Source organism: Sus scrofa, chromosome 4 (assembly GCF_054392235.1).
Source record: "Sus scrofa isolate SSC_HxYL_T2T_F1_AM1 chromosome 4, Sscrofa_HxYL_maternal_Yorkshire_Landrace_v2.0, whole genome shotgun sequence".
NCBI classification, from domain to species: Eukaryota; Metazoa; Chordata; class Mammalia; order Artiodactyla; family Suidae; genus Sus; species Sus scrofa.
In genome coordinates this window covers 113,126,716-113,154,470 of record NC_139386.1, presented here as the reverse complement: position 1 = coordinate 113,154,470, position 27,755 = coordinate 113,126,716, and the positions used below count along the sequence as shown (strand labels likewise).

Sequence of the window (27,755 nt, the reverse complement as noted above, 5' to 3'; positions counted from 1 at the left end):
TAATAGCCAATTTTGGAATTGGTCTTGTCTTTCTGCATCCTAAATGGATGAGATCATTTTGAAATTTTACTGAGAAAATTTGGAGCTGAAAAAAAATAGAATCGTCTTTCAAATCTCTCCCCTTCTTTAATTCACATGCTCACACCTGCACGTGTACATACACACACTTGTAATAGGAGGATGGTTATCTGTAACTTAAAGTGACAAATGGATTTTGCTCTTCAATTTCTAGCATACAAATATTATCCAAATACTCCAATAACGTCATCACTCAAAGATGGTTGTAGTCAAGCCAGAAGCAAAACCAACCTAGGGCTTCTAACTCTGCTTGGAACATTTGCTGACTGATACCTAACAAAAATCTGTAGCACAAGACTAAGTCCTGGATCTTGCACTTGGAGAGTCTCTAATGAAGGAGGGGACGTCAGATTTTCAGCATTGAAACATACTTCTATGTTAAAGAAACCCCATGTTAGTTCTCTTGTGATGTAACGTGTTAGGCATCTGACGTTATCACTGCAGTGGCTCAACGGGCTGCTGTGGCAAGAATTCAATCCCTGGCCCACAAATTTCCGCATGCCATGGCGCAGCCAAAAAAAAAAAAAAAAAAAGAAAGAAAGAAAGAAAGAACAAAAGAAACTCCATGTTTATTTTCTTGAGAGTTTTTTTTTTTGTTTTTTAAGCATGGTCATTGCATCGTGTATTTTTCTTTGCAAATGGGTTCCCATTTGTAGGTGGTAAAAAAACAAAACAAGGTTAATGTCACTCCTGATGAAATTATGTTTAAAAATTGAATAGCAGTAGTCTTTATAACTCAATTTCATTTGAAAGCTTAAATTATATAGTACTTTTCTCTGTGGTTTTTGAGACCATATTGACTCTTCATTTTGTGTGTGTGTGTAAAATGTCTTAGGAACCTTTTAAATGTTTGTATAGTAATTTTTAATGTCACTGTGTTTACCTGCATGTAGCATGTGATGCTCATGTGAAGTTAGTGCTTCAGGTCCTTCCAAGCACAGATAAGAAGGAAGCCTAAGAATCCCCTTCCACCCACTTCTGATCATTTTGGGCCTGACTTGGCACCCAGGCCCAAAGCCTGAGGCCAGACCCCAAGCACCAGCCCCCATAGGGAACTGCTCAAGTTCCCTCTCATCCCCAGAGCTCGCCAAGCCCTGAAGGGGACAGAAAGGAGGGTGGAAGATAGCAACTGAACAAAGACTAGGAGAGTGGGTAGAACTTGGCAGCAGGTAGAAGGGCTTTTGTCTGCCCCTCTAGTGGTGAGTGCCTCTGCCCTCTTGACCCACCAACAGCTGGGTGGGTTCTATACAAACAAATCACAGACGGTCCTCCATTATAATGTAACACATATTTAATGTCCTTCACTTATCTACAGCCACCTTCTTAGGTCTCTATATAAACTCCTAGAAGAATTATGCTTACCCTATTTTATTTTATTTATTTATTTTTAGTCTTTCTGCCATTTCTAGGGCCGCTCCCACGGCATATGGAGATTCCCAGGCTAGGGGTTGAATTGGAGCTGTAGCCGCCGGCCTACACCACAGCCAAGCAATGCAGGATCCTTAACCCACTGAGCAAGGCCAGGGATCGAACCCGCAACCTCATGGTTCCTAGTCGGATTTGTTAACCACTGAGCCACGATGGGAACTCCCAGCTTACCCTATTTTAGAAATACAAATGCAGTAACACGGAAAGAGTAGCTGTACCTATTGGTAATATAAGCATTCATAAGCCAAGACAGTTGAGTGTGGTGATTAAGGACACAGACTTTAGAGCCAAGCTGCCTGGGTTTAAACCCCAGTTCCTACAGCTTGCTAGTTGAGGGAACTGGAAAAAGTCCCTTGACTTGATACCTCTGTAATAGTTTTCTCATCTGCAAAATGGAGCTGATAGCACTACCTCATGGGCTGTAAAATTTAAGTAAGCTAATGTGAATCTGAATGCTCAGAATAGTGTCCAGCACATAATTAGCTCCATATACACATTAGTTCTCACTGATATGCTGTGCCCTCTTTCTGATGTTACTTCAAACTAACCCTTTAGTTTGATCATTTAGACATTAACCTTTAATGTCTAACTCTAGCAAATCCCCCCTCAAGAGTATTTAAAAGCAAAATGCTTATTTTCCTTTCTTTCCCAGGCCCAACACAGAGACACTTTCATTGAAGAACGCTATGGAAAATATAACATCAGTGATCCTCTAATGGCACTCCAGAGAGACTTTGAAACACTGAAGGAGAAGAATGATGGCGAGAAGCAGCCAGTCTGCACAAACCCACTCTCAATTCTCAAGGTGGTGATGAAGCAGTGCAAGAACATGCAGGAGCGCATGCTGTCGCAGCTGGCTGCTGCTGAGAGCAGGCACCGCAAGGTAGGTTCACCTGCTCACTTGTGCTGTGCCAACGCCTGTGAGGACTTTATAAATAATGCCTAATGCTTTCTCAGCTGCCAGTTCTCACAGAAATTCAACTGGGAGGTCTCACAGGGTTAGAAAGCCCCCTTAGCTTACTTAGAAGCCAGGAGATAAAAAACACAGGTTATTCCAGATGTTAAATTGAGGGAGTGTGCCAGACACATTATTTAAGACTGCATTCCTCCTGATATGACACTCCAAAAACACTCAGTGTGTTTTTGCAACTCTTGATCATTCAAACTTTGGCAACAAACTGTGGTTTGACCAAGCCTTGTAGTTGAACGTAACGTTCTCTATTTGCTTGCTTAAGTGATAAATAGAAAGATATAACAGGTATTTGGGGAATGCTATGTTAGAGAGGGAGAATTTACCTGACTCTAAAATACAAGCCAAGAGATTATTTTTATTTATTTCTACTTTTGCATTTCCTTGCATTTTACTTCTCATGAAACCATGAACAGTCCCTAGGGTGTTTACCTTAAAGCTGTTCTACCCTACTAGGGAAGTTGAATGTGTGTTTCCCGGTTTTACAGCCCCTGAGATAGGAAGGCAAACCTGTGCATTCCTCTACCTCATCTCATTGGAATTCATCTAGTGCTTGTGATTTCATTCCCCGACTTGTCATATACGGCTCAGATTTGGCCTGGAAAAGATGCTTGGCGAGAATCTGCATTTTTAAAAACTACTGGTTTAGATTTAGATCAACAAGGGGAGACTTTAGCGCATTTTAGTAGGAAGCATTTTATTCTGCAAAACTGGGTTAGCAGCTGCAGATTGATGGATCTTAGCTTACTTTTATGGTTACCTGCTTTAAAGAGCCATCTGCTTAAAATGCATCTGACAAAGTGCTTAGGCTTAGGTCTTGTCCATGATTTTTCTTTTCCCTTCATAGGGTCCAAATGAAAGGCCATAGTGGAAGTTCTTAACCATGAATGGGTCCCAGATGTTCAATGATTCCCCCAGAAAATACACAGATTGCCAAAAGTTTATGCATTTTGTAGAAAAATGAATTTTTTCCCATATCTTTACTTGAATTCTCAAAAGTTCTTCAAGGAGTTCCGTTGTGGTGCAGCCGAAACAAATCCAACTAAGCACCATGAGGTTGCAGGTTTGATCCCTGGCCTCGCTCAGTGGGTTAAGGATCTGGCGTTGCCCTGAGCTGTGATGTAGGTTGCAGACACAGCTCAGATCCCAAGCTGCTGTGGCTGTGGCGTGAGCCAGCAGCTATAGTTCCGATTTGACCCCTAGCCTGGGAACCTCCATGTGCTGCAAATGCAGCCCTAAAAATACCAAAAAAAGACCCCAAAAAAAACCTCTTCAAGACACAGAAAAGTTTAACTTCTGGTCTAGATTGAAATAATCTGAAGACATTTGTGCCCCAATTTAAAACATATCAATGGGTTCAAGTTAGTGACCTGTAATTTAGGGGCTTTTACATAATATTCTGAGAAAAGCCTTCACATCATCCTTCTTTGATTAGCAGGCGTGTTCGTGGTGCTGAGGGGCTGGCAGGCTCCCATTCACATTGCAGGTGTAGTGCTGGGATGATTTGTGGCTCTAGTTGCTTGGAGAGGGAAGACATTTTAGCTCAAAATTCCTTACCACTATTTTTCAACATAAGGTAGTGAGTGATAAATATTTTAAACCAACTGCCTATCCTTAAGTGTTTTATCAAAATAAAACACTGACTACTTAGAAATCATCATGGTACCTAGAGATTTGTAATGAGGGTGCATGTAGTCCCAATTTGCCCGAGAGAATTCCAGTTTGTGCCTGTTGTCTTGGCATAGTTATTAACAATTCCACCTTTGGCTCTCAACTTGTTAGTGGTTTGAAGGGTCAACTATATGGTCACCCTGCTTATATGAAAAATAGGGTTTAGTTCACCTCTTCTCATTCCCTCTCCTCCTCAGTGTTAGAGACAACCTCTTTTTTCCTTTTTAATCATTACTTTTGGTAGCTAACTTCCTTATTTCTAATATACTGCTCTCTCACTTTATCAATTTTAGACACTTACATGACCTTCTTTTACTATGGATGTCAATTTTGTTATCTTAGACCCCACCTCCCTTTCCTTTCCTTTCCACCCCACCATCTTCCTCAAACATAATCTCCTTTCTTCACTCTCATCTTCTGTCATATGTTATTCCCAAATCTGGAGCTTGTCACTTTCTGTTTCTTCAGAGGATAAACATCTGGTGTATTCCTGGGCGTAGATGCCTGGCTAGGTGTTCTGTGTACAGGAATCAAGTTGAGGGGGCAGATAACTCTTCTGAAAATATAGGCTTGGAGCCAATCCCCTTGTTTTCTATCCTACATCTCATCTCTCCTCTGCAGTATTTGCCACCTGCAAGTTCCATATATTCCCCCCATACCCAAGTAGTTACACTCCTCCAGCCCTTTCTTTTTTCAGAATGCTATTAAAATGTCTTGTCTTTGTCTCTTTTTTTATTATAGTTGGTTTACATTGTTCTGTCAATTTCTCAAAGTCTTTTTTTTTTTTTTTTTTTGGTACTTTCATTCCATTTCTACAATTTTAGAGGGCTGTCCAAAGGAGAGGAGATGATCCACCACATTTAGCCAAAAGCTTTTCTTTCCATTAAATTGAAAAATTGGATTTTTTTTAAATTGGAAGGAAGTACATAAAAATATTTTCACTTTCGTATTTAAAAAGAAGTTCCGTGTCCCAGAAAATTTTCTCTCTCCATTTGTAACAATTGTTAGGAAAAATAGTAAGAAATGGCCATTGGGATGACAGTGCTGTAGCCAGGAGGGCCAAGAGCCAAGGCACCTCCAAAGCATGAGCAGAAGCTAAAATGAAATCCATAGCCATTGGAATATTATGCAGTTGTAGGCAGGATTATGTGGGAGAATGTCCCTTTATTTTTATTTATTTATTTATTTTTTTGGCTCTTTCATTTCATTTATTCCAAGGTTCCTCCTCTTTTTTTTTTTTTTTTTTTTGGTGGTCTTTTTGCCATTTCTTGGGCCACTCCTGTGGCATATGGAGGTTCCCAGGCTAGGGGTCGAATCAGAGCTGCAGCCGCTGACCTACACCAGAGCCACAGCAACGCAGGATCCGAGCCGCGTCTGTGACCTACACCACAGCTCATGGCAACGCAGGATCTGAGCCGCGTCTGTGACCTACACCACAGCTCATGGCAACGCTGGATCCTTAACCCACTGAGCAAGGCCAGGGATTGAACCACAACTTCATGGTTCCTGGTAGGATTCGTTAACCACTGCGCCACGACAGGAACTCCCAATGTTCCTCCTCTTTAAAGAGACCACTTCCCAGTTCTTTATCCTTCCCCTTCGACCAAGACAGGTGAGAAGACATTAGTACAAGTGCCCACATGATCATGATGGACAGCTCTCTGGAAAAAGACTTCGATCAGTAACAAAATAAATACTTCTGGGGAGTTCCCTGATGGCTCAGTGGGTTAGGGATCTGGTTTGTCACTGCTGTGGCTTGGGTCACTGTGATGCAGGTTCTTTTTTTTTTTTTTTTTTTTTTTTTTTTACTCAAATGAATTTATCACATCTGTAGTTGTATAATGATCATAACAATCTGATTTCACAGGATTTCCATCCCACAGCCCAGGCACATCCCCCCACCCCCCAAACTGTCTCCTCTGGAGACCATGAGATTTTCAATGTCTGTGAGTCTACATCTGTTCTGCAAAGAAGTTCCGTCTGTCCTTTTTTCAGATTCCACATGTCAGTGAGAGCATTTGATGTTGGTGTCTTATTGTATGGCTGACTTCACTTAGCATGATAGTTTCTAGGTCCATCCATGTTGCTAAAAATGCTGGTATTTCGTTCTTTTTGATGGCTGAGTAATATTCCATTAGGTATATGTACCACATCTTCTGGATCCACTCCTCTGTCGATGGACATTTAGGTTGTTTCCATGTCTTGGCTATTGCAAATAGTGCTGCAATGAACACTGGAGTACATGTGTCTTTGCGAGTCGTGGTTTTCTCTGGATAGATGCCCAGGATTGGGATTGCTGGATCAAATGGTAGTTTTAGATTCGGTTTTCTGAGGACTCTCCATACTGCTTTCCACAGTGGTTGCACCAATTTACAATCCCACCAACAGTGTACTAGGGTTCCTTTTTCTCCACGGCCTCTCCAGCACTTATTGTTTGTAGACTTTTGGATGATGGCCATTCTGGCTGGTTTAAGGTGGTACCTCATCGTAGTTTTGATTTGCATTTCTCTAATAATGAGTGACGCTGAACATCTTTTCATGTGTTTCTCGGCCATCTGTATGTCTTCTTTGGAGAATTGTCTGTGTAGATCTTCTGCCCATTTTTGGATGGGGTTGTTTGTTTTTTTGGTATGGAGCTGCAGAAGTTGTTTATAAATTTTGGAGATTAATCCCTTGTCAGTCAATTCACTTTCAAAGATTTTCTCCCATTCTGTGGGTTGTCTTTTTGTGTTGTTTAGAGTTTCCTTTGCTGTGCAGAAACTTTGAAGTTTGAGTAGGTCCCATTTGTTTATTTTTCTTTTTATTGTCAATACTCTGATAGGTGGATCTGAGAAGATGTTGCTGTCGTTTATGTCAGAGAGTGTTTGGCCTATGTTTTCCTCTAGGAGTTTGATAGTGTCTGGTCTTATATCTAGGTCTTTCATCCATTTGGAGTTTATTTTTGTGTATGGTATTAGGGAGTGCTCTAATTTCATTCTTTTCCATGTGGCTGTCCAGTTTTCCCAACACCACGAATTGAACAAGCTGTCCTTTCTCCATTGTATAGTCTTGCTTCCTTTGTCGTAGATTAGTTGGCTGTAAGTGCATGGGTTTAACTCTGGGCTTTCTATCCTGTTCCACTGATCTATATGTCTGTCTTTGTGCCAGTACCATGCAGTTTTGACAACTGTTGCTTTGTAGTGTAGTCTGAAGTCCGGGAGCCTAATTCCTCCAGCTCCATTTTTCTTTTTCAGGATGTCTTTGGCTATTCTGGGTCTTTTGTACTTCCAAACAAACTTTAAAATATTTTGTTCAAGTTCTGTGAAAAATGTCCTTGGTAATTTGATAGGGATTGCATTGAATCTGTAGATTGCCTTGGGTAGTATAGTCATTTTGATAATATTAACTCTTCCAATCCATCTATTTGTGTCATCTTTGATTTCTTTCATCAGTGGCTTGTTGTTTTCAGAGTACCGGTCTTTTGTTTCTTTAGGTAGGTTTACTCCTAGGTATTTTATTCTTTTGGATGCGATGGTAAACGGGGATTGCTTCCCTAATTTCCTTTTCTACTTTTTCATTGCTAGTATATAGAAACACTATCAATTTCTGTGTATTGATTTTGTATCCTGCAACTTTGCCAAATTCGTGGATAAGCTCTAACAGCTTTCTGGTAGAGTCTTTAGGATTCTCTAGGTATAGTATCATGTCATCTGCAAATAGCAATAGTTTTACTTCTTCCTTTCCAATTTAGATTCCTTTTATTTCTTTTACTTCTCTGATTGCGGTAGCTAGGACTTCCAGAACTATGTTGAAGAGTAGTGGCGAAAGCGGACATCCTTGTCTTGTTCCTGATCTCAGCAGGAATTCTTTCAGCTTTTCACCATTGAGAATGATGTTCGCTGTGGGTTTTTCGTATATGGCCTTTATCATGTTGAGGTAGGTTCCTGTTATGCCCACTTTCTGAAGAGTTTTTATCAGAAATGGGTATTGGATTTTGTCAAAGACTTTTTCCGTGTCTATTGAGAGGATCATATGGGTTTTATTCTTCAGTTTGTTAATGTGGTGTATCACACTGATGGATTTGCGGATATTGAAGAACCCTTGCATCCCTGGGATAAATCCCACTTGATCATGATGTACAATCCTTTTAATGTATTGTTGGATGCGGTTTGCTAGTATTTTGTTGAGGATTTTTGCATCGATGTTCATCAGTGATATTGGCCTGTAGTTTTCTTTTTTTGTGGAGTCTTTGCCTGGTTTTGATACCAGTGTGACGGTGGCCTCATAGAATGAGTTTGGGAGTATCCCTTCTTGTGCAGAAAATGTCCCTTTAAATTGTTATTCTCCTTAAAATTGGGCTTAATCCTTTGTCAGCAGGTTAATTAAAAGGCGTAGTGAAAACTCTTAAGATCTCAATAATTGAGACTTTTCACAAGCAGGATGAAGTCAGGAGAGTCTTTTCACCTCTTATCTAACTATATACAAAATGCTTATATTAAGCAACCCACAGCTAGGATGGCACCTATTTGAAATATTTGATTTCAGGCTTCAGTCTCTGGTGCCTCCAGGAATTTGAGCATCGAGAGCGAGCTTTGGCTCTCAGATTTCCATGGTCCCGCCTTGCTTCATCACCTACACCTGTCCCCTGGTCCTACCAGACCTAATCTCTGAAACCTTCTCCACCCCTACAACTAACAAGTTGCTCTCTTCTATTTACATGCCACTTTGTGTATACCTGGGGTAAAGTATGTATCGTATTGTTTCCTAGCACATAGCTTGCATATCTTTCACCCTGCCAGACAGTGTGCTCCTCGATGGCCCTGAGTGGGATTTACTTCTTTATCTGTCTAAGGAATGATCTTGGGTGCTCAGATAGGCACTTAGTATTTAATTGTGTTCCAAGTATAACTCTGATATTTGGAATTGATTCTTTCTAATTCTTTAAAGGTGATCCTAGACCTTGAGGAAGAACGGCAGAGGCATGCACAAGACACAGCTGAAGGAGATGATGTCACCTACATGCTGGAGAAGGAGAGAGAGCGGTTGACTCAACAGGTAATTAAGGTTGAGGCTAGGAGCAGCATTTGCCTCGAGTATGATTTCTCAAAGATTATTTTGCAGGGTGTAAATTGGTGTTGCTCAAGAAAAAAAAAAATGGCTTTGTAGTCAAATAAATCTGGGAATTACTGAATTAAACAAAGTTGAATAGGTTTTCTGACTAATTTGTTAGACCCTTTAGCATGCAGGAGCACACCATGGGTCCACAACAACAAGATAGGGTATTCCATGTTTAGCAAATCTGTGCTTTCATAAAATCTTTTTTTGACATAGATCACTCACTATGGGACTATCATTCCACAGAATACACTTTGGGGAACACTAACTTCATGCTCTCCAACTTTCTTTGACTTAAAACTCTCAGTAAGAAAAAGATTTTACATCACAAACTAGTATACAGCCCTACATATGCACACACCTAAAACAAAAATCTCATGAAGTTATGCATAACCCTTACTGCTTATACTACACATTGATATTTTCTCTTCTATTTCACTTATTTTAAACTTTATCATGGCTGACTGAATGGTTTCACCATCCATTAATGGGTCTCAGAGTCTGAAAAACACTGAGTAAAGGTTCCTTCAACCCTTTCCTCTCACTCTGTGCCTTTAATAGGGTTGGGATGATGATTAACACAGATGGCATTTGTATAAGAATGATTCAAACGCAACTATTTGTTTTTAGGACCAGAAAGAATTACTACTGAAGCTTTGAAGGGTTTGTTTTCAGCAGCATTCATCACAAAGTCTGATTTATATGGCTTTCTGCCTTCTGCTTTGATTGGTTCTAATCCTCTGAACTCTCCTCTGATATAAAACACAATGATGATTCAGATTCCCACTAATAACCCTGAGACAGGATCAGAACTCGAAGTGCCTCCTAAATTATCAAAGAAAGATTAAATTGTAGTGTGTACATTTTTATGTTAGGTGTTCTAATATTTAAAAAATATTTGCTGTAAGCACATGGCATAGTAAGTAACCCTTTGTGCAGTGAACAATGAAGCAGGACACTCTACTTGATAATAGCTTCTCAGTGTATCTGTTTTCTTACTCTAATCAAGATATGCGGTGGCATTCTTTTCTAGTTGGAATTTGAAAAGTCCCAAGTGAAAAAGTTTGAAAAAGAGCAGAAGAAGCTCTCCAGTCAGCTGGAAGAGGAGCGCTCCCGCCACAAGCAGCTCTCCTCCATGCTAGTGCGAGAGTGCAAGAAGGCAACCAGCAAGGCCGCCGAGGAAGGCCAGAAGGCAGGAGAGCTGAGCCTGAAACTGGAGAAGGAGAAGAGCCGTGTGAGCAAGCTGGAGGAAGAGCTGGCCGCCGAGAGGAAGCGGGGCTTGCAGACAGAGGCCCAGGTGGAGAAGCAGTTGTCTGAATTTGACATTGAAAGGGAACAACTGAGAGCAAAGCTGAACCGAGAAGAAAACCGGACCAAAACTCTGAAAGAAGAGATGGAGAGTTTGAAGAAGATAGTGAAAGACCTTGAGGCTTCGCATCAGCAAAGTAGCCCCAGCGAGCAACTGAAGAAACCAGTAACCATGTCTAAAGGCACCATGACTGAGCCGCCTGTGCTAGTGTCCGTATTTTGCCAAACGGAGACTTTTCAGGTAGAAAGAATCCATGGGAGCAGCACAGCCAAGGTGACAACCCCTGGGCTGCCTGGTCCCACCACTCCTACTTCCTCTTATGCAAAAACCAATGGCCATTTTGACCCAGAGCTACAAACTACCAAGGAGTTGATTACAAGCAGCAGTGTAGAAAACCAAGTGCTTCCACGAGAAAAGCCTGTGGGACTGGCCCAAGAGAAAGCAGTAGAGAATGGAGGATGTCCTGTGGCAATAGAGACTCCAGTCCCAACACCTAGTCTCCTCCCTTCCAGCGGGAGCTCACCATCTCCCAGCAGCACTGCCTCTTCCTCTCTCACGTCCTCTCCTTGCTCTTCACCAGTACTAACCAAGCGCTTATTAGGGTCATCAGCTAGCAGCCCTGGCTACCAGTCATCCTACCAAGTAGGGATCAACCAGCGGTTCCATGCAGCTCGGCACAAATTTCAGTCCCAAGCAGATCAGGACCAACAAGCCAGTGGTCTCCAGAGCCCTCCGTCCAGGGATCTATCTCCCACCCTCATAGACAACTCTACCGCCAAGCAGCTGGCCCGAAACACAGTCACTCAGGTGCTCTCCAGATTCACTAGCCAGCAAGGGCCAATCAAGCCCGTATCTCCCAACAGCTCTCCCTTTGGCACAGACTATCGAAATCTGGCCAACACTGCCAACGCAAGAGGTGACACAAGCCATTCACCTACTCCAGGGAAAGTGTCCAGTCCTCTGAGCCCCCTGTCTCCAGGAATCAAATCCCCTACCATCCCCAGAGCTGAGAGAGGAAACCCTCCACCCATCCCACCCAAAAAACCTGGCCTCACTCCTTCTCCATCCACTACCACTCCACTGACCAAAACCCACTCCCAGACCTCCTCGTTGACCACCACAGAAGACCTTGCCAGCAGCTGCTCTTCTAATGCTGTTGTAGCTAATGGCAAGGACGTCGAGATACTTCTGCCGACCAGCAGCTAGTCCCTAGGAGGGAGTCTCCACATTTGACATTCCATCAGATTTTGTCCAAAAGCTCAGTGTCAAACCATTGAGTCAGATCGTGTTATTTATTTTGATAGTAGCTGAAACCATCTGTTTAATACATTTAGTGTATTTCACTTTTTTGTATTTTTTTAAGTAGAAACTGAGTAATTAGGATTTTTATGACTCACATCTTTGTACTAAAGCTAGAAGGGCACCTCAAAGACGTCTAAGCTTCACAGTCACCATCATGTTATGATGGAGAAAGCTAAATGAGTACGAGTACCAGGTGGTGATTTGCTGTCTATTTGGGGACTAGAATCCCTCAACACTCACTTTGAATTATGCAGAAGTCGTTCATGCAGATTTTTATTCCAGATGAACATGTTTAAAAAGTGCCTGAAATTAGACTGCCATATGAATGTGATTCTGCAGCAAAAACACAAAATGCATCATTTAACTGCAAAAAAAAAAAATGAGATCCTCCGTGAACTCTGAATGTTGAAAACCAACACTGCTTTTAATACTTTTACTATTTTTAATATAAGCTTTGTGTTCAGAAACAAGGCTGCATAAGTAGAATGGGAATCCTAAAGGTGGGTGTGAACTCACCACAAAGCTGAGCTTTATAGAGCCCTTGAGAAGCCGTCCTGAACATTAAGCAGCTGGGGTGCTGATTTTCTCGTACTTTTGAAAAATTACATCACTCCCAGTTTCCTGTGTAAATTCTTGAATAGAATGAAATCACATCTCCTTCAAAAATGTCTTCAGGCATCTACTGTTTTGTAAGAACTTCTGATTCTGAATGCTTTTACTTGAATAGGAAATGGTTACTCATTCCGTATAAAAGTTTTGCAACAGAATGAGATCTTTATTCTGTAATCAAAAAGCAATAACTTGAAGTTCACTGTCTTTGTAATATTATAAGTCAGAATGATACCAGTTTTAGCAAATTGTTACACTTATTCTCCAAGCTGCCAGCACTTGGTGTCTGTATCTGTGGAACCAAATTAACTTTTGCCTAAATGGAAGTATACACATATCTGTATAGATACACACCCTTTTACGTGTTTAACATACACACTTAAACACATAAATATTAGTGTGATTATATATTTGGAGTTTGCAATATAGCATAAAAGACGAGTAGAAATGCATGTTAAGATTACCTCCCAAAGCAACTAGATGTAGCAGGGACCCAGTCAATTAAAGGAGGGATCTTGCCCACAGGGAGGGGGACATTTCAAATGAAATCAGGTCTTCAGCATCATACAAAGACAAGGCCAAACCAACACAGTGTCGCAAAACTCAACTGTTCATATAAATGAATGAAATAGATCTGTCACTCAAGTAATATGACAGCTGGGAGCAGTGGGGCTGGTAGCAACCCGAAGTGTCCAATTCCTGTTGAAAGGGGCCCCCTCATTCAGCTGCAGCTGCCTGTTGCCATGCAAGAATCCTAGGTCAGGGTTACCAGCTCCACTTTTTTATGAAATCCAAATTTTCACAAGAAACATTCTCATTTTTAAATACCAAGAACTAATCCAAAAAAACTTAAATACTGCTAGTTAAATACTTCTGCAGCTGGATTTCACTAACAAGCTGCCAAGTTGCAACCTCTCATTCTAGAAACTTCTGTCATTTCCATCATAGTGAGTTTGTGAAGACAGAATCCTCCAGTCCAGACGAACTCCATAATATAATGACTGTCGTCCTCAGCCCAGCTCAGACATGGCAGTCACATGATTTTGTGTCCACAGGGATGGAGAGGCCTTGGTGTCCTCACATACATTCTTCCAGCCAACATTTATCCAACAGCCACTGACCTGCTATAATGTAGACCTATTTCCTCTCAATCCAGTATGAGTTGATAGGGGAAAGGCAGGTGATGGAAGTCAAGATAAATCACTGTTGGGGTATATTGGTGTCTTCCACAACTTTTGGCTTGACTAAAGCCAATACATTAAATACTGTTAATGCCCGAGTGGGTTCACCCAGTGAGAAGGGGTTATCTTAAACTGCCCAGAGCACTCACGTGTTAAATTGTATTCCCATGCGTAGTCAGGTGAACCGTGTTGATGATAAAATAGCTGAACTTTCTAAACAGGAGAGGGGGCTGTAATCCCAGAGTGTTATTACCTCTCTTGCTTTAAATGGTAATCTTACAGGTTGCATTCTGCTCTTCTTTTGTTTTGGCATAGATATATATATAGAGAGAGATACTATAAGTTTATTTCTTAGGAAGTGCACTGAATAATGTATTTCTTTTACAGTGTAATATGGGGGTGGGGAAATACGAAAGAAATGCATATTTTTGCTAGTTGCCTATCTTCTGAGATAAGTAAGCACAATACTGCAATGGATCCAAAAATCCAGTTAGGTATTATAGTATTTAAGTTTGCTGTAGATTGTGTGTGTACTAAGTAAAAGTTCCATGATTCACAATTTTGGTCTTAGCCCATGTTGCTAAAGTTGTGTTAACTGGCCAACAGATTATGATGATGTGCAACACAAAAGCCCTAACTAGTCATTAATATTTGTAAAGCCAAATGTTTCCTGCAGAAGTCTTCATCCATTTTATAGCAGACTACATTAAAACAAGTTAAATGATACTGTCTGGGGGAAAATAGTTTCGTTTTGTATGAAGTGAAGAATATTGCGCAACAGGGCCTGTTTTGTTGGGAAGGAGCAGATTGATGAAAAGAGAGCACTCGTTCCTGGCTTTAAAAAAAACAAATGAAGTCAGTGACCCATCCAGGTTAGACCCCTAAAGGAGCAGGGACATTGGTTTTCCTTAGAGCTGAAAGCAGCCTTCACAATGATTCAGTTTAACTTTTAAACCATTTAGGGATTCTAGACCTTTTGAGAATCTAATAATAGCTAGACTCTATATCCAGAAAAATGTACATACTTATGTGCAAAATTTGGTTGACGGCTTCACGGTGTCCAGAGACCCTGAAGCCATCCACGAATCATGTATTCTGAGATAAGAATGCCTGATCTTGTCCAGCCCTCTCATTTTATGAATGAGTAATGCATCTCGTCTCCCAGTTCAGTGCTATTGCTGCTCCACTGTTAACAAATGCAAGTGTAGCCAGACAGAAGCACTTGAAATTCCTTTGATGTACAAAAAATGTTCAAACAATGTGGGTGTTTACGTATCTTAAGTTCCCAACATTTAAGCCAATTAATGATCATTTCAGCAAACACTGGTTATATCCATTTTCTCATAACAGCCTGTCAGCAAGGCTGCCTTGTCAATTTTTGTGTATATATGTACGTATGTAATTTATAAAGAGCACGTCTCATGCTTAGCCCTTGAAACAGAACTTCAAATGTCTTTTGAAATCCTGCTTCAGAATAGGATGTGTTTTTATAATGCTGAATCAGAAGTTGGCAGTGAGCATTGTTTGTTCCACAGAAATTGCTATAAACTAATTAAGAAACCTTGAGAGCCTATCCACCCATCTGCTCACATATCAGTGGCCAGTTCAATGGTAAAAGAAGGAGAAAAGAAACTGGGGTAGTGGTCCTCAAACTTTACTTTGCCTAAAGGAATCCTGCTAAAATGGAGACTCTAGGGGATTAGGCCTAGGGGCCGGATGGTGCAGGTGATTTGAAGATCACATTTTGAGAAATAGTGCCTCATAACCCTCACCTGTTCTTTCACAAGAACTTGTTTGCCTCTAACCTAAGCCGTGGAATCTGTTTTTGCCGGAATATCGATGATATTTGGAGTCAGAAGTGCCTACTTGGATTCCAAGCTCCATGTTCTTGCACAAGGGCACTGTGAGGTGTTACTGTCCCCACTGTGCTCATGAGGTGGTTGAGGACCAGAGAGTTGTATGAGGGACCTTGGTAAGTAATGGGGAGTGGATTGAAAATCAGTGCTTTTCTCTTTCCGTTACCTGCTTCCCAATTGAGAATCTCCTGAGTCACTTATTATGCCAACCCCAGGCCTTTCCTGCCAGAGATTATGATCAGTGAACCAGGGTGGGGTTTGAGATAAGTGTCTGGGCTGATTCTCACCACCAGGCAGGTTTCAACCCTGCAGGACATGGTCCTGGCTTTCATCCCCCGAACCAGGTCAGGTGAGTGGAACAAAAACAAAACATCTTTCTTATTCCCCTCAAGCAATTCATGTTTCTTAGCTATTTAAGATGAGACAAAAACCAAAGTAGCCATTATAGAAGACCTCAGAGTACCACAATCTGGTTGGGGGTGCACACCATACAATGCAAAAAGTTATCAGAGACAAATAACGGCAAGTGGGGTTAGAGCGCTGTATAGGGCCATCAACGGCGGTCGTAGTGAAAATGGCTCTTAGTGGGCAGGAAAAAGTTAACTAGAAAAGAAGCAAATGTCTGTCCTCCTCTGACTTCCTTTCTCCCTCCAAAGCATTATTTCCCTGGAGCTCTGGGCTCTCTCCCTGTGTTTGCATTATGTTTCAGTTGGCTTGTCTTGGCCTCAGGGTGAGGTCTGAGAGGGGCACAGGAGGGCCTCAAGCACTGAGTCCTGTTTCGGGGGGCTGTATGCTGTGCTCTCTGCAAGGACTTGGGGCTGGTGTAAGGAGGAGCCCCCAGGCCACAGCACTCTGCAAATCATTCTCAAATAACTTGTAGGGAAAACCTAGGATTGGCAAAAGGCGAGTTGAGAAAGGACCTTGTCGCCAAAATACTGCATCACCCATAAATATCCTCTCTTACCCTCTCAATCTATTAGCAAAAGAGAAATGACAGATCAAGCTTTGAAAAGAATCAGATGGGTCTTTCTGGGACACCTGCAAATGACTAACTCCATCGGAGGGATGTAGAAGCTTCTCTGCCAGTGGTGTGAACCTGCTGCTGCTGTTAGGCAGGAGGGGCACAGGGAAGGTCAGGTGGCTGTGCCCCCACGGCTGAGAAATGGTTGCCTCGGAGAAATTACTGGGAAGTGTAACAAGATCGACCTTATCCCTGAGGAATCACCTACTTGATTTGACAGGAGCCCTCCTCACTAACTCAGCATGGCAGATGCTCCAGTCCCCTTTCAGGAAGGAAGGATTTATTTCCCTAGCTGCAGGAAACTCTGACAGGAAAGAGCCCTTGGCTATAACCCTTAATTGAAAGAAATCAATTTGGCCAAGGTCACATCTTCCATAGGCAGTTCCCATCCAAAGACTGATGTAGCGTATGAAGACCTGAGCCCCCTTGTCCCAAATCAAGAGAGCTCTGAAGGGTCATTCCCACATCAAAACTCCCTGTAGGGTTGGCTGAGCCCTCTACTGACACCGTAATTGCAGCTTAACTTTCCCACCCCTTCACCTTCCTCCCTTCCTGTGGGTCCCAAGGAGACTTCCTGGTAAGCCTCCTGCACCTTAACCTCTCCAACTCTGTTCCTTCTCATCTTAAGTCCACTAAAGGTGGGTAGACACAATTTTCTGAGTATCTTATTTGGTGCCCAGCTCTCAATCAGGTGCATTACATATGTTCACTTAGTCCACACAACTCCTGAAAGAGGTAGGTTATTCTTCGATAAAGTAATGAAGGCCTACTGAGACTCAAGCTTCTACAGCGGAGCAGGACTGCGTCAGTGGCACAGCTGGAATTCACACCTTCATCCACTTGGCCCTCAAGCCCACTCTCCTTCCAGTGGCAGTACTGTAGTCAAAACTAAGTAGTAATATATTTGGGGAGTTCAGAATATTAGCCTTAGTCATATACCAACTATGAGCCCACTGGTTCGCCAACTTTCTTTAGAGACTCTGAGGTAGGAGAGGACACTGAAGGAGAGGGCTTTGGTCAGGAGAAAGGCGGGGGATGACCACCTACACTGGTGGAGTCCTCAAATGTTAGAGTGATCAGAAAGCTTCAAGACCCTGGAGAGTCTGGTGCTACGTACACAGACAGGGAGAATGAGGCCCAGGCTGAAAAGTCAGTCTGACTCCCTCTTTCTGCTTCAGCTGCCTACTCCTTCCTGAGCTGACCTGGGACCAGAATTCCTAACAGAGCCCAGGCTGCTCCCTTGGGCACTCACCTGCTTGCTAACCTGTGACCATGTTCACCTGGGCTGCTCCATATTCCAGGCCTTGCCCTCTTCCTGCTGGCCTAGGGCTGCCTGCCTGCGGTGCTGGTTGCCTGTCCTCCTGTCTCTGAACTGGTTTGACAGTTGAGGTGAGGCTGGGGGTGGAGAGGATTGTGGGACATCTACTCCCAGACTGTGCCTCCATCTGCAGCACCAAGTCCAGGAAGCACTTACTCATAAACATGGATTGCTCCTCAAGGGTGGGGAAGAAGCCACTGAAGCCACGAGCATCTATCCCTCCCTGCTTGTCAGTCTGACCTGCCACACCTGGTGGGGGGGAGGGGGCAGCTGAATGCATGCGGAGAGCCTCCTCCTCCATCTCCGCCTAACCCTCCTCAACGCAAATCCATAGCTCTTCCAGGAGAGGTCTTCCACATTCTCAAGAGATCATCTCCCTACTCTGCAGTTCCCATCCCTGACTCCTCCGCTTCCCCAGCCCACCTAGCTCAAATCAAAGCCTTTCAGGACCGTCTGGCCTCGGGGTGTCCTCAGGGTGGTGGCCACAGCATACAGGCCCCTTCTTCAACCCTAGTATGTTTTCTTCTGAGTCTTGGTGAGTCAGCACCACAGGGCCACACACAAGGCTCCTATTCAGGGCTCATTTTCCTTCTGCTCTAACTCAGATCTTGGCATTGCTCTCTCTCTCTTCTCTATGTGAGCCTTATTCTCACCATGGGAAAGCTCTGCTCCCTGCCCTGTGCCTCCTGGGTTTCCCCCAATACCCCACCCCCACTCATGCCCACATTCCTCATCCTTACCTTCTGAGAGTTTGCAGTCCCCTCTGGATACAAACATAAAGGAAGCAGAACAAAACTAGAAATGTTAAACTACTGAATTTCTCATTTTCAATGTGTATTTGTTGTTGCTGGCTCTGTGCAGCCCCTAGGCTATATTGACCATGCACACACACACATTTGCTGTGCCTGTCACTTATTCAACATGTGTTTATTAAGCACTGAGTCTGTGTGAAGCTTCATGCTAAAGGCTGGAATTTTCACTCTGATGGGGGAACAAGCCTTGCATATGTGACATCTTGGGGCAGTGCTGGGCATGATGCAGCAGGTGCCCCAAATGGGGGAAATGGGGCCCCAAGTGCCTAAGAAGTTCAGCAGAGCAGGGAAATCGTGTGGCTCAAGAGACACTGGATTTAAGTACAGAGAGGGAGGAAGGATACTGGTTTGTGTTGAGAGTCGATGTATATGTGGGACATGGTGATGCAAAAGTAGAAGCAAGAAAAGTCGTTCAAAACAAGGACTTTGCCATTCTCTGCGTAACCTGGGGCAAATCAACCTTGCTAGCCTTCATTTCAGCATCTGCAATGAAGATAGGAGACCCTCCCTCTTACGATTTTGTGAGAATTAAATGAGATAAAACAGGCAAGTGCCTGGTACTTGGTGAGTAGTCGGCGGCGGATTATTTGCAGCCTTTGTGGAATGGAGCAGTGGGCGGGCGAAAAGAGTCTGGCCTGAGGGAAGCGCGTCTAGAAGCGAAGCTGGTGAGGCTGCCGCGGGCCGCCCCGCCCTTCGTCGGAAAACTGAATTGCTGGCGCCCCCTGGTGTTTCGGTCACTGTGATTCTCTGCACCGAGGTCCAGCGCACACCCACCTCCCCGGGGAAAGGTCGGTCAGCGGTCTGGAAGAGACCCGCTTCGCAGCAGCGGGCAGGGATGCGTCCCCTCCCCAGGTCCCCTCCCCTGATGGGTAGGCAGAGCCACAGTCCCTGCCTTAGGGATGGAAGTCCAAACTAGTAGACGGGGAGGAATAACAAACAGAAACCACCTCACAGGGTTGTTTTGAGTCTTAACTGAGCAAATCTAAGACTCCAAACTAGTCAGGGCATGAGTAAGCACCCAGCAAGTGATAGCTACTAGGAGCTATTAGGGAGCTCCTAGAACGTACCCAACAAATGGTAGGTGATCCATAACTATTTGTTACACAGGAGTCTATCAACATTTATTTATTCATTCGTCCACTTAATTATGCTCCAAAAATATCTTGCTCCTCCTATACTGTTGATGCTCCTTTAAAGAAAAAAGATTTGGAGTTCCCTGGTGACACAGTGGTTAAGGATCTGACATTGTCACTGCTGTGGTGCAGTTAAACTTCTATGTCCTGCTGTTTATCACTGGAAACTATATCTAGTCACTTGTGATGGAGCTTGATGGAGGATAATGTGATAAGAAGAATGTGTATGTGTGTGTATTACTGGGTCGCTTTGCTGTACAGTAGAAAACTGACAGAACACTGTAAACCAACTATAATGGGGAAAAAAACCATTAAAAGAAAAAAAAAAACTTCCACGTGCCTCAGGCACAGCGAACAAAACACAACAACCCTTAGTAAACCAAGTAAGTGAGCAAGAGCCAGCACTCTGGGAGGAAAACAAGGAGATGTCAGCCATTCAAACATCCATCCAATAGCTCCTACCAGGTGCCACTCACTGGAGGCAGTTAAGGGCTTTAGGGGCCGTAAGTGCTGGTAGGAGAGCCTGTAGCAAACACGGTATTATGTGAACTATAAGAAAAGCAGGAGGCTGCTCCCAAGCCTTTTGAGACCACCCACACTCTGTCTATGGAACGCGTATTTCCCAGGGCCTCTCACCTTCAGAGATGGCGCACGCTCCGCCTATGGAGGGTGTGTCTTTCAATAAACCTATTTCTTACCTAGAACTTTGCCTCCCGTCGAATTCCTCCTGCATAAAGAACCTGAGCTTCAGTAAGTCCTGACACCAGTTTCACTTCTTCAAATAATGCCGCATGCAGAGACCTTAGCCCTGGTCCTTCCCACCAGAGTCCCAGTGTGGAAGAGCCGTGCTGACATCAGCAGACTCCTGGCGCCCACTGCGATTCAAGATGGCGGCAGCGGGCCGTGCGCAGAGACGCTGCGCCCGGCTCGTCCACCTGCAGCAGTGCCGGGGGCAGCACCGCTCTGCCAGACTCGCGAGAACTCCGCCGGGCCGGCTGACAAGCTCCTAAGAGTTCCCTTCCTGGCTCAGCGGTTAAGATCGGACTAGGATCCGTGAGGGTTTGATCCCTTGCCTGTGAGCTGTGGTGTCGCTCACAGCCACGTGTCTCAGATGCAGCATTGCTGTGGCTGTGGTGTAGGCCGGCAGCTACAGCTCTGATTCGACCCCTAGCCTGGGAACTTCCATATGCCGGAAGTGCGGCCCTAAAAAGCAAAAAATAAAAATAAAAAAAAAATTATTAAAACAGCCCCGCCAAGAGCCTTTCAGGGAGATCTTGTAATTGTGAGTGCTAGCTTGCACCTCTCCATTCTTTGATCAAAGACTAAAGCTTTCCTTTGCTTCTGAAAAAATAAAAGATTAAAAACAGGAATAAGCTGGGAGTTTCCCTTGTGGTGCAGTGGAAACAAATCTGACTAGTATCCATGAGGATGTAGGTTCGATCCCTGGCCTCGATCAGTGAGTCGGGGATCCGGAAGTGCCTTGAGCTACGTACAGTTTGTAGACGAGGTTCAGATCCCAAGTTGCTGTGGCTGTGGCTTCCATTCAATCCCTAACCTGGCAACTTCCATATGCTGTCGTTATGGCGGGGGGGGGGGTGTGTGAAAAAGTTGGAATAAGCTGTAGTGACACCATCCCCAGTGGATTCAGGAATGGTCTCAGAGAGGAAATGACATTCGTCCTGGTCTTTAAGGAGGGCTAGATGCTCCCAGAAAAGGCGGTGAAGAGGGTGTTCCGGATAATGAGAACAATGCATCCATTTCACCAAATTGCCAACCAGCATAATAAGAAGTCTGGGGTGGGAGTGTAAATCTGGAGAAGTAAACAGGTTCAGAAAAAGGCTCGGTCTGCCTAGGGAAAGAATTTGGACTCTACTTGGTAGGCCACTGGGAGCCTGAGCCAAAGAGGTATCATGAACAGAGGCAGGTTTACCAGGAAGTTTAATCTTCAAGGACCATCACTGGCATAGCCCCTTCCAAACCGGAAGAGCCCAAGCAATGTGTTCATACGGTCATATATTTTTATAAAATTTGTAAATATGAAAGATTTTAACTGCAGTCAGTTAAGACTGCTGTCTCTTTTCACTCTGGCATCTGTATTAACACTTCCCCCCATGTTGGGTGACCTTGGAATGGTGGCCACAGTATTTTGGGAATTCAGCTGAAAGTAAGTTAAATAAGGAGTTATTTTTGAGTGAAATATGTTTATGCAGTTTGCCATCACTTTCTTGTATAGTTGAATTTTTGCTAGACATCCCAGTGTAGGAATGGCTTCTGAGAATGGTCCTATCAATCATTGTGCTGCCTCACCTTGCATAATGACATGAAAGAGAAGCACCAAAGGTTGTATTGCTATAAATATACCCTATAGCACCTGGCACTAAAAGTAAAGTGGGAAATGGAAGACAAACAAGATTTTAAATGTATGAAGCCAGAAGTTAATCTCTAGAAAATACTTCCAGTTGCTGGATGAGTAAAATTATATGTGCGCAATTTCTCATCAGTGCTAGTCACAACAATATTTCTGTCAGGAAAATATCCAATAAGGCAGTATACACAATTATGAATGCACCATAAATATAAAGATGTAATTAGAGTATGGAGTCCAAAGACATGTTTTTTTAAATTTGTAGAAAATTCTGCTCCTGACCGAGATGAAATAAGAGGGACTGGATTTATTCTCCCCCTTATTTAACTAAACACTGAGTGAACAACTAACCACTAAAACATCTAAAACAACTAAACACTGAGTAAAATATATTAAATAACAATTCTAAAGTGATTGGACATCAGGCAAAAGGGTAGAGATGGAAAACAAATGAAGTGACTCCTATAACTGACCCAGCAGTGAACAGGGGGGTCAAGGTATGGCTGGCAATATCCCTAAGTAGAGGAGATAAAGGTGAAAATTGGGAGAGAAAGGTATTATAGACAAGAGAGCTGCAATGACAGAAATGTCCAGAGATCTCCAAAGGCTTCCACTGAGGTCTTCAACTGAGTACTAATCAATATATGCATGTGAGGAAATGACCAAAGGCCAATGAGAACTACCCAAAAGTATTAGAGGGAACAAACTCAAAAGTAGGAGACCCTCATTATACAGAAACCTGAGATGAGTCAACAAATTTTAGTGTATGTTACCACCCTTCTGCTGATTTGAATAAGCACTAAGACAGTCCTAGTTTGACCACGCAGGGTCAAATGTTCTGTTACGAAAAATGGAGGAGCTAATGATGTAAGCCCGACATCTACCCAAAGAATGAGGAAGAAAGCAGTCTTTTCCCCTCCGCACTTTCCTTGGATTATAAAAATGTAGCCCACCTAATCCTCAGGGCAGAGCTTCTTTGCCTGCCCACTTGTATCTCTCACAAGTGTCCTATCTTAATAAATCTATTTCTTGCCTAACACATTGTCTCTCGCCGAATTCCTTCTGTGCCGAGACACAAAGAACCTGAACTTCAGTAAATCCAGACACCAGGTGAGTGATTCTAATTTAAAAACCATGTGTTCAAGTCCCAATATGGGTTTAGGCTGGGTTCAAGTCCCAGCACGTGGGTTCAAGTCCCAATCTGGCTTTTGACTGGATTCGAGTCCCATCATATGGGTTCAAGTCCCAATCTGAGTTCTGGCTAGGATCTAGTGAAAAGTGCTTTTGGTTTCAGAACTGCTCTTGGGAATTTAAATGGTACAACCACTTTGAAAAATAGTTTAGTAGTTTCTTTAAGACTTAAATACACACTTACCTACAATATGATTTAGCCATTCTACTTCTAGGTATTTATCTCAAATAAATAAAAGCTTATGTCTATACAAAAATTGTAAAATAATTTTCATAGTGGTTTTATGTGTGACAGCAAAAAAAACAGAAATTACCCAAATTATCTACAAATTATCAACAAATGAAATAAACTCTGGTATATCCATACAATGGAATACCACTCAGCCATAAAAAAGAATGAACTATCAATACATGCAACAATATGGATGAATCTCAAAATAATTATATTAAATGAAAAAAGTTAAAAAAAGGGGGGGGGGGAACCAAGTGAAAACAGGGTCCTAAGAGCCAAAGAAGGGAAGCTTTTGATGAGTATGGGGCTTTGGCAGTGTTAGAAACCCCAGAATTGTCAGTCAAGGCAAATGCAGAATGAAAATAAGCCACTAAATCTGGCAATTAGGAAGCATTCTATAATAATACAGAGAACAATTTCAAGTATACTTTTGGGTACTGAAACCAGATTATAGCATATTAAGAAATACTGGATTTTCCTGTTGCTCAGTGAGTTAAGGATCCTGCGTTGTCACTGCTATGCTGTGGGTTTGATCCCTGGCTCAGGAACTCCTACATGCCACAGGTGTGGCAGAGAAAGAAAGAAGGGGGGGAGGGGGAGAGAGAGAGAAAAGAAAGAGAAAGAAAGAAAGAGAGGGAAAAAAAGAGAGAAGAGGGAGAGAGGAAGGAAGGGAAAGAGAACGAGAGAAAGAGAGAGGGAAGAGGAGGGATTAAGAAACTTAAGATGGAAAAATCTGAAGTTTTCCTTAATAAAGGATATAGATTATGCTGTAAATCACCTATAATGAAAAAAAAATAAAAATCATTATATAAAAAAGAATATAGATTATGTTTTTAAGAAGTTTAGAGGTTAAGAAAGGATGAGGGAGGGAAACTAGTCTTGAAAGAGAGTTTTGAGATAAAGCTGAAAAAATAGTTTATTTATAGACCACGAGTACTTGGTCAATAGACAAAGAAAATCTTGAAAATTCAGAGAGGTTTTTTTATATGGAAAAAAAGTCAGACTTTGAACCATGTACAAAATCCAATCTAGATGGAGTGAAAACTGAAGTTCAAAAGATAAAATTAGCAGTGGAAACAAATCCGACTAGGAACCATGAGGTTTCGGGTTTGATCCCTGCCCTCGCTCAGTGGGTTAAGGATCCAGCATTGCCGTGAGCTGTGGTGTATGTTGCAGATGCCACTTAGATCTGGTGTTGCTGTGACTGTGGTGTAGGCTGGCAGCTGCAGCTCTGATTTGACCCCCTAGCCTGGGAAATTCCATATGCTGCAGGTGCAGCCCTAAAAGAAAAAAAAAAAAAAAAGTTGAAAATACCAACTACTTTTAAGAACAAGAGAAAATGGGAAGTCTCATTCGTTGCTGAGAGAGTGTAAACTGTAGTGAGTTTAAGCATGTGTGTGTCCTGAAACCCAGTAATCCTAGACAAATTTGCACACTTAAAGCTCATGTGTGAAAATGTTTTGGGAGGCACTCGTTTTGATAGTATGAGTTCAGGTTACTGGGAAAATGAATAAGTAAAATATGATCAATATTCATTATGGAACACAGTGCAATGCTTAGAACCAATGAATTATGCATGTCTGCATAGCAAGAAGAATAGATATTTTTTAAACATAAGAGTGTGGGAAACCTTAAAACTCAGGGAGTCTAAGGTCAGTTGTATTATTGTCCTCAGTAATTCACTCTTTTCCCTGTAAGAGGTTTACATAGCCCACCTGTTAGAGGAAACTTGCAGCAGCAGTTTTCCCAATAGGTATACTTCATGCATTGTTAGGTTTAGATATGACTTGTGGGAACAGATGTGAAACATGTCAAGTCCAAGCTGAAGTTTTAAGAAGCATCACATGTTCAGCCAACTCTCTGGCTACTTTCTTTTGCAAGAAAATAGCATGTTCACCAAAAGGGTCTGTTCCTTCAGCCTGGTCCTAAAGTGGGAAGATGGAGGGGGAGAACTTCGGCCTCCAGCCTATAATCACTAACATGTAATGGAGCAAGAAACAAATGCTATCCTAAGCCACTAAGATGTTAGGATTTTTTTTCACTCACGCAAAAACCAGACTAATACAAGGTCTATATCACAATACAATATTTTTAACTTTTATTTTTAACTTTTTAAATTTAATTTTAGGAGTTCTCATCGTGGCGCAGGGGAAACGAATCTGACTAGGAACCATGAGGTGGCAGGTTCGATCCCTGGCCTTGCTCAGTGGGTTAAGGATCTGGCGTTGCCTTGAGCTGTGGTGTAGGTCACAGACGCAGCTCAGATCCTGTGTTGCTGTGGCTGTGGTGTAGGCCAGCAGCAACAGCTCGGATTAGACCCCTAGCCTGGGAACCTCCATATGCCTTGGGTGAGGCCCTAGAAAGACAAAAAATAAATAAATAATAATTTTATTGGAGTATAGTTGATTTACAATGTTGTTAGTTTCAGGTGTACAGCAAAGTGAATCAGTCATACATATAAATATAGCCATTTTTAGAGTTCCCGTCGTGGCTCAGTGGCTAACAAATCTGACTAGGAACCACGAGGTTTCGGGTTGGATCCCTGGCCTTGCTCAGTGGGTTAAGGATCCGGCGTTGCCATGAGCTGTGGTGTAGGTTGCAGACGCAGCTCGGATCCTGTGTTGCTGTGGCGCTGGTGTAGGTCAGTGACTACATCTCCAATTCGACCCCTAGCCTGGGAACCTCCATATGCCTCGGGAGCGGCCCAAGAAATAGCAAAAAGACAAAAAAACAAATAAATAAATAAATATAGCCATTTTCCCCCCCATATAGGTTATCACAAACTATTGAGTAGATTTTCTTGTGCTTTGCAGTAGGTTCTTGTTAATCATCTGTTTTATACTGCAGGGTGTACATGTTATTACCACCCTCCCAATTCTTCCCTCCACCCAACAGTTTCACCTACAGTAACCATAAGATTGGTTTTGAAATCTATGAGTTTGTTTCTGTTTTCTAAATGTTTGTTTTTTTGTTTTTTTGTTTTGTCTTTTTAGGGCCACATCTGCAGCATATGGAAGTTCCTAGGCTAGGGGTCAAATCAGAGCTGTAGCCGCTGGCCTATATCACAGCCACAGCAATGCCAGATCTGAGCCAAGTCTGCAACCTACACCACAGCTCGTAGCAACTCTGGATCTTTAACCCACTGAGTGGTGCCAGGGATCGAACCCGCATCCTCATGGATAGTAGTCAGGTTCATTACTGCTGAGCCACAACAGGAACTCCTAAATAAGTTCTTTTGTATCATTTTTATTAGATTCCACATATAAGTGATATCATATGATATTTATCTTCCTTTGACTTACTTCACTCAGTATGATAATCTCTAGGTCTATCCATGTTGCTGTAAGTGGCATTACTTCATTCTTTTTATGGCTGAATAATATTCCCTTGTATATACGTACCACATCTTCTTCATCCATTCCTCTGTTGATGGACATTTTGGTTGCTTCTATGTCTTAGCTATTGTGAATACTGTGAATAGTGCTGCAATGAACATTGGGGTGCATGTATCTTTTTGAATTGTGGGCTTCCCCTGTGGCCACAGCATAACTATGGCATTGTCTCTGCAATGGCTCTTTTGTTCGATCCCTGGCCCTGGAATTTCCACCTGCCACAAGTGCAGCCAAACAGTACAATTTATAAAAATTAAAAATAAGAAAAATACACATGCAAACAACACAGAAGGATACATATGTATCCAAGGACATATTTCAATTACATTAGAGTGGAAGCCTATGGAACAGGGAAGGGAATAAAGAACAAATGAGAGGAGTTCTATGGTGCAGTGGGTTAAAGATCCATCATTGTCACTGTAGATGCTTGGGTCACTGCTGTGGCGCAGGTTTGATCCTTGGCCTGGGAAATTCCACATGCTGCAGGTGTGCCCCTCCCTGCAAAAGAGTGAGCCTCACAGTTTAATGACAATCATGTATTAAGAACTAGGAGTAGGACTAACTCAGTCCATGAGATCCAAGTCCAAAAGATAAAAAGCTCTAGAGTTGGAATTACATCAGATGGAAGTCCCAGGGGAGTTGGGAGAAAAAAGAATCTAGGATCCAGGTAGAGAGACAAGTCTGGGGATCACCTCCTTGCTCTGGGAAAGAAGTTGAGAGAAGGGTGTCTAACGGATTCTGTTTTCAGTGTAGAAAGTTGTTCTGCCAAGTGTGAGTGACAAAGGGGGCTTAA

The 27,755-nt window shown here is 42.7% G+C and overlaps 2 protein-coding genes across 30 annotated transcripts in view; one reads left to right on the top strand and one right to left on the bottom strand.

Annotated features, from left to right (window-relative positions):
• The window catches only part of CTTNBP2NL (CTTNBP2 N-terminal like), a 62,895-nt gene extending 48,527 nt beyond the window's left edge, over positions 1-14,368 (top strand). For 8 of the 12 annotated variants that reach the window (XM_085023639.1, XM_085023640.1, XM_085023644.1 and 5 more), the window contains 3 exons: positions 2,159-2,389; positions 9,074-9,181; positions 10,275-14,368. In XM_085023639.1, the coding sequence (XP_084879765.1) occupies positions 2,159-2,389; positions 9,074-9,181; positions 10,275-11,756 (1,821 nt within the window). In that variant the 3' untranslated portion in view covers positions 11,757-14,368. The remainder of the gene's footprint in view (positions 1-2,158; positions 2,390-9,073; positions 9,182-10,274) is intronic. The other 4 variants (XR_014844504.1, XR_014844505.1, XR_014844502.1 and 1 more) reach the window with 1 other exon arrangement.
• ST7L (suppression of tumorigenicity 7 like) overlaps positions 1-27,755 on the bottom strand; it is a 187,498-nt gene that overhangs the window by 37,075 nt on the left and 122,668 nt on the right. The gene's annotated exons all lie outside the window — the stretch shown is intronic.